The sequence below is a fragment of the Oryzias melastigma genome, linkage group LG15 (genome assembly GCF_002922805.2).
Source record: "Oryzias melastigma strain HK-1 linkage group LG15, ASM292280v2, whole genome shotgun sequence".
NCBI lineage: Eukaryota > Metazoa > Chordata > Actinopteri > Beloniformes > Adrianichthyidae > Oryzias > Oryzias melastigma.
This window is the reverse complement of record NC_050526.1, coordinates 27,688,938-27,703,218: the sequence shown is the minus strand read 5'-3', so window position 1 is coordinate 27,703,218 and position 14,281 is coordinate 27,688,938. Positions and strand designations below refer to the sequence as shown.

Sequence of the window (14,281 nt, the reverse complement as noted above, 5' to 3'; positions counted from 1 at the left end):
TCTGATCAGATGTGTCTATAGTAAAGACTGTGGACAGATGATGGCTGACAATAGTTCCTTTGTGACTGGTTCCAATTCATTTGGAGTTGAAATGCTGGAAAAAGCTACTCGGTAAAACACATTTTATCTGCCATAAATGCCCCTCTTCCTTTCAGTAAATAGACAGCAATTTAATCACAAATTGGGACTCTGGTAGACTCTGGTGTTAGATGTTTTGCAGCTAAAGATGTGCTGTTGTGCTACTGCAACTAAGAAAAATGTTTGGTGTCACGGTGAAAACCGTTCTAGGACTTTGATAATCCTTGAACATTTTTATGCTGATGATATCAAGCTGTAGAGCTCATATTAATATTTAGTTTCTAGGGGAGTAACAATTAATCGATAAATCGATTTATTCTCCTACCATACAACCAGATTGAGCTGTCTTAGGCAAGTTGTTAATTGACCTGTACCATTATAAAATCCTTTCAAAATAAAATGAATCAATTATATTGATATTGCAAATAAAACAATTGAGGAATAGTTTATTTTACTATAACATAAAATGACCAAGTGCTTTACATTGGAAAGCAAATTTGATGGCAGCAAAAATGATCAGTCCACCATTACAGTCTAATGTGTGAAAACACTGAATTTTACATAAATTTGGACACACAGGTTGGAATAATATTCTTATAATGTTCTGTTTGTATCATTTTGACGTGGAAAAACAACAGTGGGCTGAACTTTATGAAATGTGAATGTATTTGAAATTCATTCTTGTTTACTTGTTTGTTTGTACACATATAATGATAATAATTTACACTTGATTATCTTACACTTGAAATCAAAGGAATTTGGAAAACTTCACCTGCACTATTCAGTACCAGGTATTTATCTCTGAGTCACACTGGTTGTAGTTTGGGGAATAGATGTCCTTGATCCATTTTAGGTGAGTGAATCAAATCAGATTGTTCAAAATGAACCAATATTGACTATGAATCGTATTATCAATCACAAATGATGATGTGAATCATTACTGAAATCCATCGTTACACCCCTACAAGTTTCATAAACTGACCTCTTACCTATCTGACCTGCATCACGTCTCTATTTTCTACAGCTGAAGTCATAAATGAATCTTGAGAAGAACTTCCTACTGATCAGACACCTCATTGGTTCCTTTGATCAGTTTCTTCTATCTCTAGGAGGAAGTCTATGGTATTTAAGGCACATATTAGAATGATTGTTCACATTATCTCTTGTCACACCTGGATTATTCTTAGGGTCAATTTACCCTATAAAGACAAAAGTTTGGAGCCCTACATGCTTAGACTTCTCATTTTATCTCTGATATTTTACAAATCTTCAAACCCTGTGGTGCTCTTGGGTCAGGTTAGTTATTGGTTTTCCTTCAAACATATTAAAGCTTGAGGGAATCCAGTGTTCCAACCTGATGACTCCAAACATCTACGCTCCACTCTCTCACCTGGAGCTTTATTTAAACACCTGAAAACCTGTTATTTCTGAAGAATTAAAGAGGCAAGACATAGATTTGTGATTGTAGGTTCATTTATCCTGTTTTTTATGTCATGTATGATTTTTATTGTTTAGCACTTCTTTTCTTTTGCAAACTGGTCACATAGAGAAACTTTGCTTAATTTGAATAATTAATCAACTGCCTAAACTCTCCAATGAAAGCCCTAATTTATCGACTGTCTCTTCACAAATTTAAGAAAGTTTCAAGTATTAACTTAGAGCTGGGACTCAATAATGGATCGCCCTTCAATAATTAATACCACCCGCATTTATTAGGAGCACCAGATACCCCTTATTGACCAACATCAATGATCTCAACCCGCTGGGATCAACTAATGGAGTTTATGTTAACGATTGCCTGAACATTTTAACTCACCTTCATCACATACCAGACAAGGCTTCATTGGAAAGAACAGTTGTATAGAATGGATATAAAAATGTATATGTGCCCAAGGACCCCTTTTAGTTGCCCGATCAGGTGCCTGATGTAAATCCTGAACTGAGCAGTTTTCATGTACACCACCAGCTATAAAAGAGAAGTTATACCAGATGCAGATAATTACAGGCTGTGCCTCATTTAATCCAAAGACTCAAGCATTTTTACATTTTAAGAATATTTCTGTCTTTGTTCTCGTGCTCATCCCTCAGGCACAGTGGTAATAATTATTATTTTCAGCAGAAATATTTCCTTCAGTCTTAATTTTTTATTATCATCTGACTTCATTTGCTTGAAAATATAAAAACATTTATAGAGATGGAAAAAAATTCTAATTAAATCATTTTAAATGTTTATAAAACTCACTAATTGGATTATCAGAAAGGCATCAAATCAGCTCTCAGGAGGGGTACCTTCACTGTCCGGTCAACCACATCTGACATGGAATCAGGAGAAATACGGTGTCAGAAGACGATCCATCAAATCTCCAAAGATTTGAAAGCTTGAACATGCAGCACGAAGCTCGATTTGCATTTATTAGCTTTGTGTTACTGAGGCATTAAAGACGGATCTCCTGAAAGTTTGCACACATACCTGTCAGTGAACACAAGGAATACATCTCAAGAGCCAGAACCAGTCAGTCACGTGGTCACAAAAGACATTTATTTTGTAGAATTCAAAATAAATACAAACTTAGACGTTTTGATCCAACATTATAAGACTTTTGTGCCAAGAAATATTGTAAATAATAAGATAAAGATTGTTAGAAAGAATTCAGCTGGAACTTTTAACACATCTCGCCCTCTCTGGCTGGCTGCTAGAACCCATCTGTTTCTTCTTTGTGGTCATTTTATAAGCTGAGCTGCCACACGGAGCACAGTATGGTGTAAGCACTGATTCAATTATGAGGTGGGGGTGTTGGCAGGGATGTCTTTGAGCCATGCTCTGTGTAGACTTTGTCTCAAGTTGACAGACTTGTGACGATGCAGTCTCCCTGCAGTCGTGTAAGACTGTTTTTACAGAACAAACCCTGAAAGTCAGCTGTGTTTACAGACGATGGATGCACCCCAGCAGAGTCAGATCCTCAGGTCAACCCCCCCACTATGTCCTCTGAAAGGCTGGACACCAATTAACCATACTGTTAACATGCGAGATCAGGAACTTGTGAATCCCCAAATGAACGGAGAACCTCAGTCAGCAAACATGTTCTGTGGAGGAGAGGAGAAGAAAACAGCAGGACGCACTCTGTGTTGAATATAATATAATATGCCAATACATCTGTGGTTAAACACTACCGGCTTTAATTAGTGAGCCTTGCAAATAAATAAAAAATGATTCATCAACGGCAAATACAAATTAGAGCTTTTCTTAAAGAAAAACACAGTTAGTAACACTTTAAAAGCTAACCTTTGCTTAAAAACATTTAAGGTGCTCAATCAAATTTTATTTTAAATAATTGGACCAAAGTGAAACATGGATTTTTAAATCCAGAAGAAGTGTCTTTATGTAAATAAAACATAGAGAAGCAAAGTTGGCTCTGATTATTAGCACCACAAATGAGTGTTTTTGTCAACAAGATCATATGTGCCTGAAGTGCAGATGTACAAATAATAATAATAAAAAAAACGAAATAATATGAAAATGCTTTCATTTATATGCACAATTCTTACAAATAGCTAAAGTAGTGATTTTGACCACTAACAGTGACTCAGTTGATGAATTTATTCAGTCAAAATAGAATTTGAATGTAATGCGTAAAAAAACATACATTTTATCTGAACAACCATCTTATCTAGTGACTAAATGCACCATTTATTCTGAATTCTAACTAAAAGGATGTCATGTTGTATTTATTCAGAAATCTTTGTTTTTAATCCATCTGTGCACAGAAAGGCTCATTTACAGTATTTTGTGTGGAATAGACATTGAGGGACAGAACACCACACAGCCTGACGCTGAGGTTATACAGTAAATTGGCATGAGGTCATCTCTGCTGTGCGCTCCCAGAATGCCTTGCATGTGCATAATCCCAAAACACTTCAGGCATTTGTCTCAAATATCCCAGCTGTCACTGAAGTACTGGTCTTCTTCCTCCTCCTCTTCCTCCTCTTCTTCCTTCTCTGTCACATTTTCTAGCAGGTCCTCCGACTCATTCTCGTCTCCTTCCTCCTCTTCCTCCACCTTGAGCTGTGCGAGCATGCTCTGTAAAGTGGATTTTACCTCCTGAACTTCCTTCTCCAAAGACTGTGCGGAAAAAGAGTCAAGGAAGAATCGCATAAAGGGGACAGCTATGCATTATTATGTAAATAAAAACCATGTCTGAAGGCAGGCTTCAATGCATTTTTTTGGACTGTGGTGGTAACGATAATCACAGAGGACAGCCATTACCTGATGAAGTCATCAATCTCCAATTTGACCACCAAACAGATTACTGGACCAGATCATGAAGTCATACCCAATTTAACTGCATCTAATCCAGTATTCATGAGCCCGTCTCAACTGTGAACTGTGCAAGCAGACTGCCCAGCTAAATTATTCATAAACCATCAGTGAAACAGGATCGAGGCTGTCTGTGTTGGTGGGGAAGGGGGTGGGGGGTGTTTAACCTGCTTAGAAGCCCTAATTAATCGTGTGAGTGTCCAGCTTAAGTGGCAAATCAAAGAAATGGCTTTAATGGCGGTCCGGGCCTGAGGGCTCGTTTTGCTGCCTGAACGAACACAGATTGTCCTTATCCATATTTAACCAGCCATTAAAGGACTTTTCATGAATACTGCAGGAAGGTTCTGCAAAACTTTTAGGCCGACGTGGTCCAAACGAGAAAAAAAGTTCTGCTGAAAAAGCCTTTCTATATAGCACAAAGGCCGTCCATGTCTTCATTTTTATCAATTCCAAAAGGTAAACGGTAAATTAGGATTGAGTAAAAGTTGTATCTCAACAGGTTGTCCGTTCACTATCAGCTGAATAAAAAAAGTGTAAGTAGTGAAGTGTGAGCCAGACATGCACCATGAAAACCCCCCTGATGCAGTGGCTCCCATCTATGCCCCCAAAAACCAACCGAACCCATACAGGTGTGAGTGACTGAAGCTATATTTACACCGGCCTGAGCAACAAACATTCAAGCCACCACTTTAATGAAAGGTCTATGTTCGTTCAATGCTTCCACGTTCAAAACTCTCGCATTCAGACTTTGCTACTCAAGCTTCTATGACGGTCTTTGGACTCTACATACAAAATGTAAGGCCATTGAGTGCGTGCTAAAAGTAGAACCAGGTTGAACTTTTACCAATCGGAGACTCAGATTTGGTAGTGACGTATGGATGGCGTCCCTTCGTCCAGTGTGAACACCACATGCTAAAGACACATTCAAGAATGTGCGACACGTGAGGCCTGATGCTCATTTAAATGCACAGTGACAGCCCAGCCTCCACTTCATCTTAACTCTCCTGCAAATGGTCCAGAGATTCTGAATGTGGCCTGAAATTTTGCCACTTTGAGTTTTTTTTCCAATTCTGGAAACCTCTGTGCTAAAGCTAAATTATTATGTTAAGTGTTGAGAAGTTATTGATACATAAATACTTAGAAACTTGAATTATCTTGACAGGGACACAGTTTATGACACCCACCCATACACAGAAACACTCCAAAAAAATTATAAATAAAAATTATAAAAATGGTTTGGTTAAAAAGATGCAAAAATCGTTTTAGGAATAATTGAATGTAGAGTAAACAAGATCCTATAGATTTCTATACAGGATTTAGCAAATACAGTGAGCGTCTCTCTGCAGGATTTTAAGAAAAACAACTTTTGGTCAGAGTGTGTTTAAAGAAGATAATAAAATGTGACTAAAGTTACACAGAAAAAGGAGGTTAGGTCATGAATGTTCCCCAAATATCACCTTTTCAATCTCTTAATAAGCTCACCGCAAGAGTGGAGAGGCAAGGCGAGAAAAACACACTAATCTATTTCCAATCAGCTTTCTAATTAACGCAGAGAATGATGCATTGTGACCTGTAATCATCTTCAACAGTTTGATTTGAGTCATTATCACGGATATTGTAATTTCCTCCACACCGGATTCAGCCAGTGGAGGTGGGCAGACGGGAAAACAGGCGGAGAGGAGAGGAGGGTCAGCCAGAGGTTGGACATTAAGATATGACAGGAGCAGAGTCATTACTGTGACATTCCTCTATCTGCTGCCCTTGTCGGTCAGCTTTAATCTCAGCTCCTGGTGACTGGCAGCGCACATCTGCGGCCTTCTAATAGTCCTTCGTAGACTTTTACCATTTCATTTTCCAGTTGGCTTGTCCAGTCTGTCAAGAAAAATCCTCTGATCCCAGTTTATCTTCACTCCCTAAAATGGACTTGTGTAACATCAGATAGGACGGTTTTCCTTTAAAGCCAGAGTCAGTGACAGTTCCCATCAGTCACCGTAAATGTAATTTGGTTGTTTACCTTTTAGCCTTGAAAAGCTTTGAGAAGAGCGTATCCCTCAGAGTGATGGGCTAAGACAGACACACATGGACTGAAAGAAAACAAAGACTAGCCTTTGAACATCCAGAGAGGATTGAAAGGATATGAGTGAGGGCTTGATCCCGGTTCAGTAAAGCTGTTTGCAATTCATCTTCTAAGACCACGAGTCTGTCGCTGATCAGCTCACAATGGTCCGTCAGGTCTGCTGCCTCGACCGCAAGGCACACCTCCTGCTAACAAAGGAAAATGATGATCAATTCTTGTAGTTTGCATAGAACAAATATGTTCGTTTAGACTGAAAATGATGATTCTGCTCCACCTGAATAAACTGATGGTTAAAAATTTAGTCCAAAAATGTTTTCAAAAACAAGCTTCATTTAAAAAATGTTTACTGTGATCAGTCTAAAAAAACAAACTTATTTTGATCTATTTTCAAAGTGTTCCCAGTAGTCTTTTAATTATGATTATACTGTTTTCAAATAAAAAAATCTTTGTCTTTTTCAAAAACAGTCTCTGCAGAGTGGCAGGAGTTCATTAGAAATCCACCTCAGAGTTGTGTGCAGGACAGTTGTCAAGGAAGTAAGCCTGCACTGATATCCCATCATCCCTTTATTTACACTCTCTGCCGCTAGCTTACAGCCCCTCACACCTAACACTGCCAGTGTAACAAAATGGTGAGCAAAATTTCGAGCTATCCAGTTGTGCAGTTTTAAGCCAGATTCCAGTTCAGCTGAGGAAAACAAAGACGTAAACGGATCTATTCGTCCTCATGCATCAGAATGAGGCGGAGCAGGGTTGATGGACCGCCCATGGTCACAACTGAGAACTTTTTTTAAATGGCATTTGTTCATCTGCTCACAATTTGAATAAAAAAAATACTCAAAAACGCAGTTTAAATTATAAATTTGTTAATATATGTCCTCTATCGTGACCATATACAAATAAACATTACTTACTTACTTACTTACCATTAAATAAATGTGTAGGTACTAGCAAAAGGTGACTTGGTAAAAAGAGTTACTTGCTTTTGTTTCTAAGCAAACCTCACTGGAAGTCAAAAAAAGTTTTATACCAATACAGCTTTTCAACGATGTTCTCAACATTATTAAGTCTCCCAGTTTCTTTTGTCAATACCAGGTCCTTTTCATGCTTTTTTCAATTTAATCTGGGTTTTTTTTGCCTTTTCCCTTTTCTGCTGATCAAATACTTTGCTTTGTTTTTATACTTTTTATAATAAAATACTTTTTTGCTCAAAGATTTGCATCTCACCCTCTAAGAACTCTTATCTAATATACCAGCTGCAGTTTTTAATGCTTCTATCTTGGGCATCTTTATTGTGAAAATATCACTTTGTTATACAGCTTATTAAAACATTAAAATGTAATCATTTTCATTGTTCTAAAGAGTGTTTTTATTTAGTCACAAGCTCCCTGCTTCTCTCCATTCTGATGCATTCATTGTAGACAACCAGAATCCTGTACGTCTGTGATTCTCGTCTGAGCTGGCGTCTAGCTCATAACTGTACGGCGGGATGGCTCTGAAATTGCTCGCCAGTATTGTTGCACCGCTAATGTTAGGTTGGGGATGTGAGGGGCTGTAGGTTAGCGGGATGAAGTGAAAGGAAACCAACAGTTGTGCCCATAACTCAGAGTTGAATTTCTAATGGACTCCTGCCGCTCTGCAGAAAATGAAGCAGGTTTTTAGATTTTCCCTAAAAACAGCAGAGTCATGATTAAAGGACCAGTGGGAACGCTTTGAACTAGATGAAAAAAAAATATCAGTGGGACTTTGAATAAATGCAAATACATTTTTCCTATATTGACTCATGTATCCATAATTCATTGAATGTAATAATTTTATGCCTTCATTAAACCTGTCATTTCACATTTTTTGCTTTGAAATGATGGCCTTAATGCAGATCCATAAAAATCCATATTATCAATGAAGTCCATTTCTCCTGTAGAACCGCTCAGTAGATGAGAGCAGAAGATGCAGCAGGACCGAGTTTGTTTGGAGGCAGGTCCACTGAGGTGCAGAGTGCAGTAGGACAGAGCATTCATGGAGCAAAGCTGGCCATAATTAGAACAGGCCCCTGTGCAGACGTCGTGTCCTAGTTTCCCCACACTCTGGAAGCGTCGCCAACACAAACACACACTAAGGTGGAAAAGGAGACCCACACACACACAGGCCCATCTTCCTCCGAAAACGGCACAGAAAGTCTAATCTGATTCATAGCTGCAGGTAGAACAAAAGATCAGCTCCCTGCAGCTCAGAGGTGTCAGAACAATCACTGGAAAGTTGTTTCTGCTCTCTGCCCAGAATACTCTCTCTGAATGATGCAACACCCCAAAATAAATGCATAACCTCAAGCAACCAGAGCAATATGAGAACATCTTTCATGTTGAATGTGCAGATAAGCTCAGAACACGCTAATAAAATGCTTAAATGAAAACATATTAAAACTTCTCTTAACTCTTAAGCTAGGATTTAAGGAAACCTTTTGAGTTGCCAGAACTTTGATGATTTATTAAAAAAAAAAAAACATTTTTTTATTGTGACAAATTGGTCAAATTGAATGCATTGTGGTATATGTCTATCAAGCTAGCAAGCATCAATGCACACTAGACTTTTGGGTAATTTCCAAGACACTGGAATTTTGAATTGTACACTGAGAAACCAAGACTAAGTGGTAAACACTCTATAGCCTATAGTGCACTAAATCATGAAGGAAATTGAACCATTGACTGTGTGTGAGAACTGGACTGAGTGTGACATCACACATCGAAACCTTACATCTGGTTCCAACCAAATGTTTTCGCGATTTGAGTGCTGCCATGTTGGAACCAGTCGTCAGTAAGCAGTTATTGATCTATGTAGGACTAAGACAACGTTTCTATGCCAACAACTCTCACCAATCAGGAGTGAGCTTGTTTGAGGGCCACAACCCTACCATGTGAAAGTGGGCTACACAAAATCTGTTAAGCTGTTGGATGGGGGGGGCTTTTATTGAGGCATCTGATTGGTCAGTATATGATTTGAATAACTTGAATTACAGAAAAGATACAATGAAAAAGTCAATAGATGTTTGGCTTTTCTGAGCCAGAGGGTACTTCTTGTTTGGAACATTGGGGGAGAGGTCCAGTTCTCATATATAGTCAATGATTTAGACACAACTTTAGACTTTCTTAGAACTTTATTCAAACTGTGTGCACTGATGTGTTGATAGTGTTTTATTGTCTTTGACGCTTAGAGAAAAAGGTTTTTCAGATGTTATGTAATCCTGTCCATGATGTTTATTACAATCTGAATCAGAAAAGGTATCGATCAGGAACTGGTATCAAAATATTGGTATTGACATCAATAAATCTGGAGTAGGACTCCGTCAACAAAGCCCACTTAGCAGAGCATCACCATGAGCCGACACTTCATCAGCAGATTTTCACAGAAATCCTGTCATGTCTGTTCAGTCTCTGCTGTCACAAAGAAGAAAGCAGAAGAAATCTCAGTTTGAATAATTGAATGTCAAAGGAAGACCGTTAGTGCCGATATTATTAGGCCAAAAGTAAACAAGGCGGACTACACGAGTAAATCATTAAAGAATTCAATTTCAAGCTGACGCATGCTCTGCTATGATGGTTTAATCAATAACCAGAGAGAGGCAGCAGGTAATTTTCCTGGTTCCCAAGGGTGCTGTCCTGACAGTGTTTTCCACCAGACAGACAATGCAAAGCAATCACATCACACTGTCAGACTCAACCTCCTAATTGCAAACAATAAAGCTGCTGCATACATTAGAAAAAAGAAATTAACAAGCATATGATTAACTGGAGTCTCAGTTTTCTACCCTGAAGAACAACATGGAACCAGCCTGTCAGACGTTAGCAGAGATGCTTTAGTTACCGCGTGACCTTAAATTCACATCAGAGTAGGGAAAATATGACTATAATTTAAAATGTTTGAGCAACAATGTCTCATATATGGATACATTCTGGTTGTGCTTAATGATGCCGTAGGTTTGGTGATAGTGTGACTACTTTAACACGGCCAACATGTAGTGATGTTGGATTGTGTTTTTTAACGTGTTACTATCAAGGTTGGGAGTAACTGTAGTAACGTTTGTTTTTGCATCATTATTAGTCTGATTTTTTACATGTCGCAAACATGATTGATAGTTACAGGTATTGCCAATATGCTTACGGGGCTAAAGCATCTAATTTGGCTAACATGTTACATTAACAGCAGCGCTTAAGCTCCAGTGTTGACATTAAGTCCCACTCCAACCATAGTTTTTTACATTATAAAATCGTTCCCAGTGATTTTTCTTTTTTAAATTATGACTATGAAGTTTTTAGCCAAATCAATTAGCCTTTTTTTTGTTTTTTAAGACATGTTTTATGCCCAGCAGCAGTGGCTCATTAGAAATACTACAACATAGAGCAACCAAACACAATCACAGTTCACTACAGCGCGTGTGTTGAACACTCATCATGTCTCGCTCACCTAATCGTCAGCGGGTCAGGGTGCGCATGGCGGAGAGGAGACTCTGGCACGCCCATTTCAGTAGCTGCATCATTAGTCTGAGCATTTTCTAGCATCTGGTTTTAAGCCAACACTATTTCAATTAAGAAATACTCTGAAACACAGTTTTAATCGCATATTTTATATATATTTATATGTGAAAATAATGTTACATGAACATGTTAAAAACACAAAAAAGACAAATTTCCCGGAGCGGGAGTTTAACTGTTCATGCAATTAACGTAATTCCAGCGGATTCTGAAATGGAGAAAATCAGTTTTGCGCTGATATGCAAAATTTTGAAAAGTTCCGACATGTGTTTAGGTGTCACCTCTGGTGTAAAAGAGTTTTTAAAAGTTGTAGAGTTATGAGCGCAGATTAAAAAGTCTGACTGACTCATCTCTGACTCTTTTGGCTCACAAAATATGCCTTTTATAAGTCAAAAGTTTGAAAATAGACCATTCAGTTAATTAACAGTGCACTATATAGTCTGGAAAACATAGTAATTGATTATGTTTATTTTGCAATTTTAAAGTCTTTTTTCTTTTTTGTAGCATATATAATCTGGACGTTCAAAGTTGTACCACAGTTTCAAAAACTATAAAACAAAATATTTTTACATCAGCTCTTTTGGTTCTCAAATGGATTACATTTTAATTGTAGATCTTTTTTCATCGGGGCTGCATGGTGGTGCAGTGATTAGAAAAGGTCCTGGTTTAACTCTTGACTGGAGTTTGCATGTTCTTCTCAAGCATTTGTGGGTTTTCTTCAGTTTCCTCCAGCAGTCTAAAAGCAAGCTTCATTGGTTAATTGAATTATCTAAATTGCACCTAGGGGTGCATGTGAGTGTGTGGCCCTGCGACAGACTGACAACCTGTTCTTGTTGTACCCCGCCTTCACCCAACAGTCGCCAGATTGGCTGCAGCAACCTGGTGATCCCAAGCGGGAGGTTCTGAAGATGAATGAATGGAGCTTTTTTGATTGGCAAATGGATAGATTCTATGGCAAACCCTACAAAGCTTCAAACTTTATTTTGTCCCGCCCTATTGCTGCTTGTTGAGTTGGCAGAGTAAATTATATCAACATGCTCAATTATTTCAGGCTTCATTTTCAGTAAAATCCAGATAGTAACTTCAGAAAGACTCCACTATACTCTGTATGTGTCAACAAAATCTGGACTTTTAAACCTTGATTTTATCAAACAAACTTTTCCAAGTTTCAAAGTCTTTTTAAACTCCACTTTCATATTTTGCTTTACAATTTAGTGAAGATCTATCAGGGGATGTCTGTACGATAACATTTTGGAACACATAAGTCAGCTAAAACTCCAAAAGTGAAAGATTCAGAAATGCTTAAAATTTGGCCCCCGTGTCAAAGTATCTTCATATCTGTTTCCTTCTTCTTTATGAAGTTTGATCGGCAGTTCTGATCAAAACGGACACTTCATATTCAGCAACAAAACGATTGGTTTGATGGGTTCTCCTCATATAAAAAACATCATTTTCAATAGAATTTGAAGATTCTTTTAGGACTATATTTTTAGGACATCTGTTTCACTTCTTCATGCTGTATGTGGCCAATTTGCAACGTACCAGGAAATCCAGGAAAAGATTACTTTTTATATAATTGTAAATAAACACAGTTAGGAAAAGGCTGCAAAAAAGCTGAAGCTTAACAAGATTTCATTAAAGAACTCACAAAGTTTCAAACTTTTAATTTTTACTTGTTTGTTAAGTGAAGTATGTGTAGAAGTTTGAGTTTTCTTATTAGTGGCCATAGTTTGTCTGCAAAAATAAAAATACTCCCTGAGAGGACAAAAAGAAATGTATTGGTGGGACAAAGAGAAGCTGAAAGTCCTCCACCTTAATGATTTCCCTATTCTTGTTTGATACCGGGGGGTCAGTGTGAAGAGGAGTTAGCAAGCACCTTGAGAGGATAAAAGAACAATTAGCAGAGATGAAAGGAAAACACAGCGGTGCAAAAACACACACATGCACACACACCAATCAATCTCCATTGTGGCAGCAGCTGAGAGGAAATCATTTACTTAGAGTCATTACAGAAAAGGAGAAAGAGGTCAGAAAATGCAGAATCGCACTATCACAACACAACCACAAAAAACATCAGTTTCATTAAAAAGTTGTTGTGTCGTTTGACTCAGCGATACATCAAACTTTATTGACTGTCTGATAGAGCTCAGCGGGATTTTAATGTTCTGAGGGATAACATTTTTGTGATTTGCTGTGATGTGACAGTTATTTTACAAGCAGTTTGCTTAATTGGTGTGAATGCTTATTTGACTAAAAACCCAAACAGTGCTGACAGGGAAATGCAAGCTCCACAAACTTTCCCCACAGTCTTTCAGGCAAGTGCACGCCAGAAACGGCGAGCTGCAGACGCAGGTCTGTCTGGGCAGGCAGCCAAGGCGTGTCGTGCAGATCAGTATCGATCCGACACGAAAGGAGCTGACAGGGGTCGTGTTTAGGTTAACGTCAACGATCGGATTCCTCTGCATCAACATATGTAGTTTACGACACGAGTGTGAGCTCCACCAACCTCCGGATGATTTTCCTCCATGCAGAACAAAAACTCCTCCAGCTTCTGCAACAGAAAGCAAACACTCGCTGAGGTCACACGGTCATGATCCTGCTCATGAATTATTGAAAATGCAATCACAGCTGTGTACTGTATGTGTGCAGCATCATCATATTGCAGCGAGGTTGTAATTATTCATCACCAACACGGACACGAAGGAAACTAAAGCGGCTGCGCCGCAGGTTTTCTTTGTTAGTATTCAAGGTATGTAATTGTGCATTCTTTACAAAGGAGAAAGGTAATTACTGCTCCGCTGGCAGGCTAGCATATTGTTTGCAGCTTTATGGCGAGTTTATAAGTCGGCCGAATGGCAACAAATATGAATCGGAATTTTTAATTAACATTTTTAATTAAAAATTTGGAGGTATTAAGAAACTGTAATGACTTTGCTGTCAGGTAAACACAGCTGACTCTCACATGATGTGTCACCCAGCAGTTTTCACCCAGATTATAAATCTGATAAAAAGTGTTTTTAAGACAAAATTATGGATAAAATATTCTTCAGGTTTTTTTTTTACTAGTTTTAATGTTTTGACTGTTTTGAACATCTTCTGAGGATGGAGGACAAATATAAAGAAGATCAAGCCAAAAATCAAATTTATAAACTCTTCTTTATTCCAATTGTTGTGAAAAATGCTGATGAAAAAATGCTGTTGGAAAAATGGATAAACTACAACAGACAGGTCACAAGCTCCGTGCTCCACTCCATTCTGATGAATATACTTGTAGACAAACAGATACAT

The 14,281-nt window shown here is 38.1% G+C and overlaps 1 protein-coding gene across 1 annotated transcript in view; it reads right to left on the bottom strand.

The window, feature by feature from the left end:
* Positions 1–4,045: 4,045 nt before the first annotated feature.
* disc1 (DISC1 scaffold protein) overlaps positions 4,046–14,281 on the bottom strand; it is a gene marked incomplete at its 3' end in the record, with an annotated part of 47,382 nt that continues 37,146 nt past the window's right edge. The window contains 3 exon segments of the mRNA XM_024297525.2: positions 4,046–4,200; positions 6,532–6,655; positions 13,500–13,544. Coding sequence (XP_024153293.1) covers positions 4,046–4,200; positions 6,532–6,655; positions 13,500–13,544 — 324 coding nt within the window.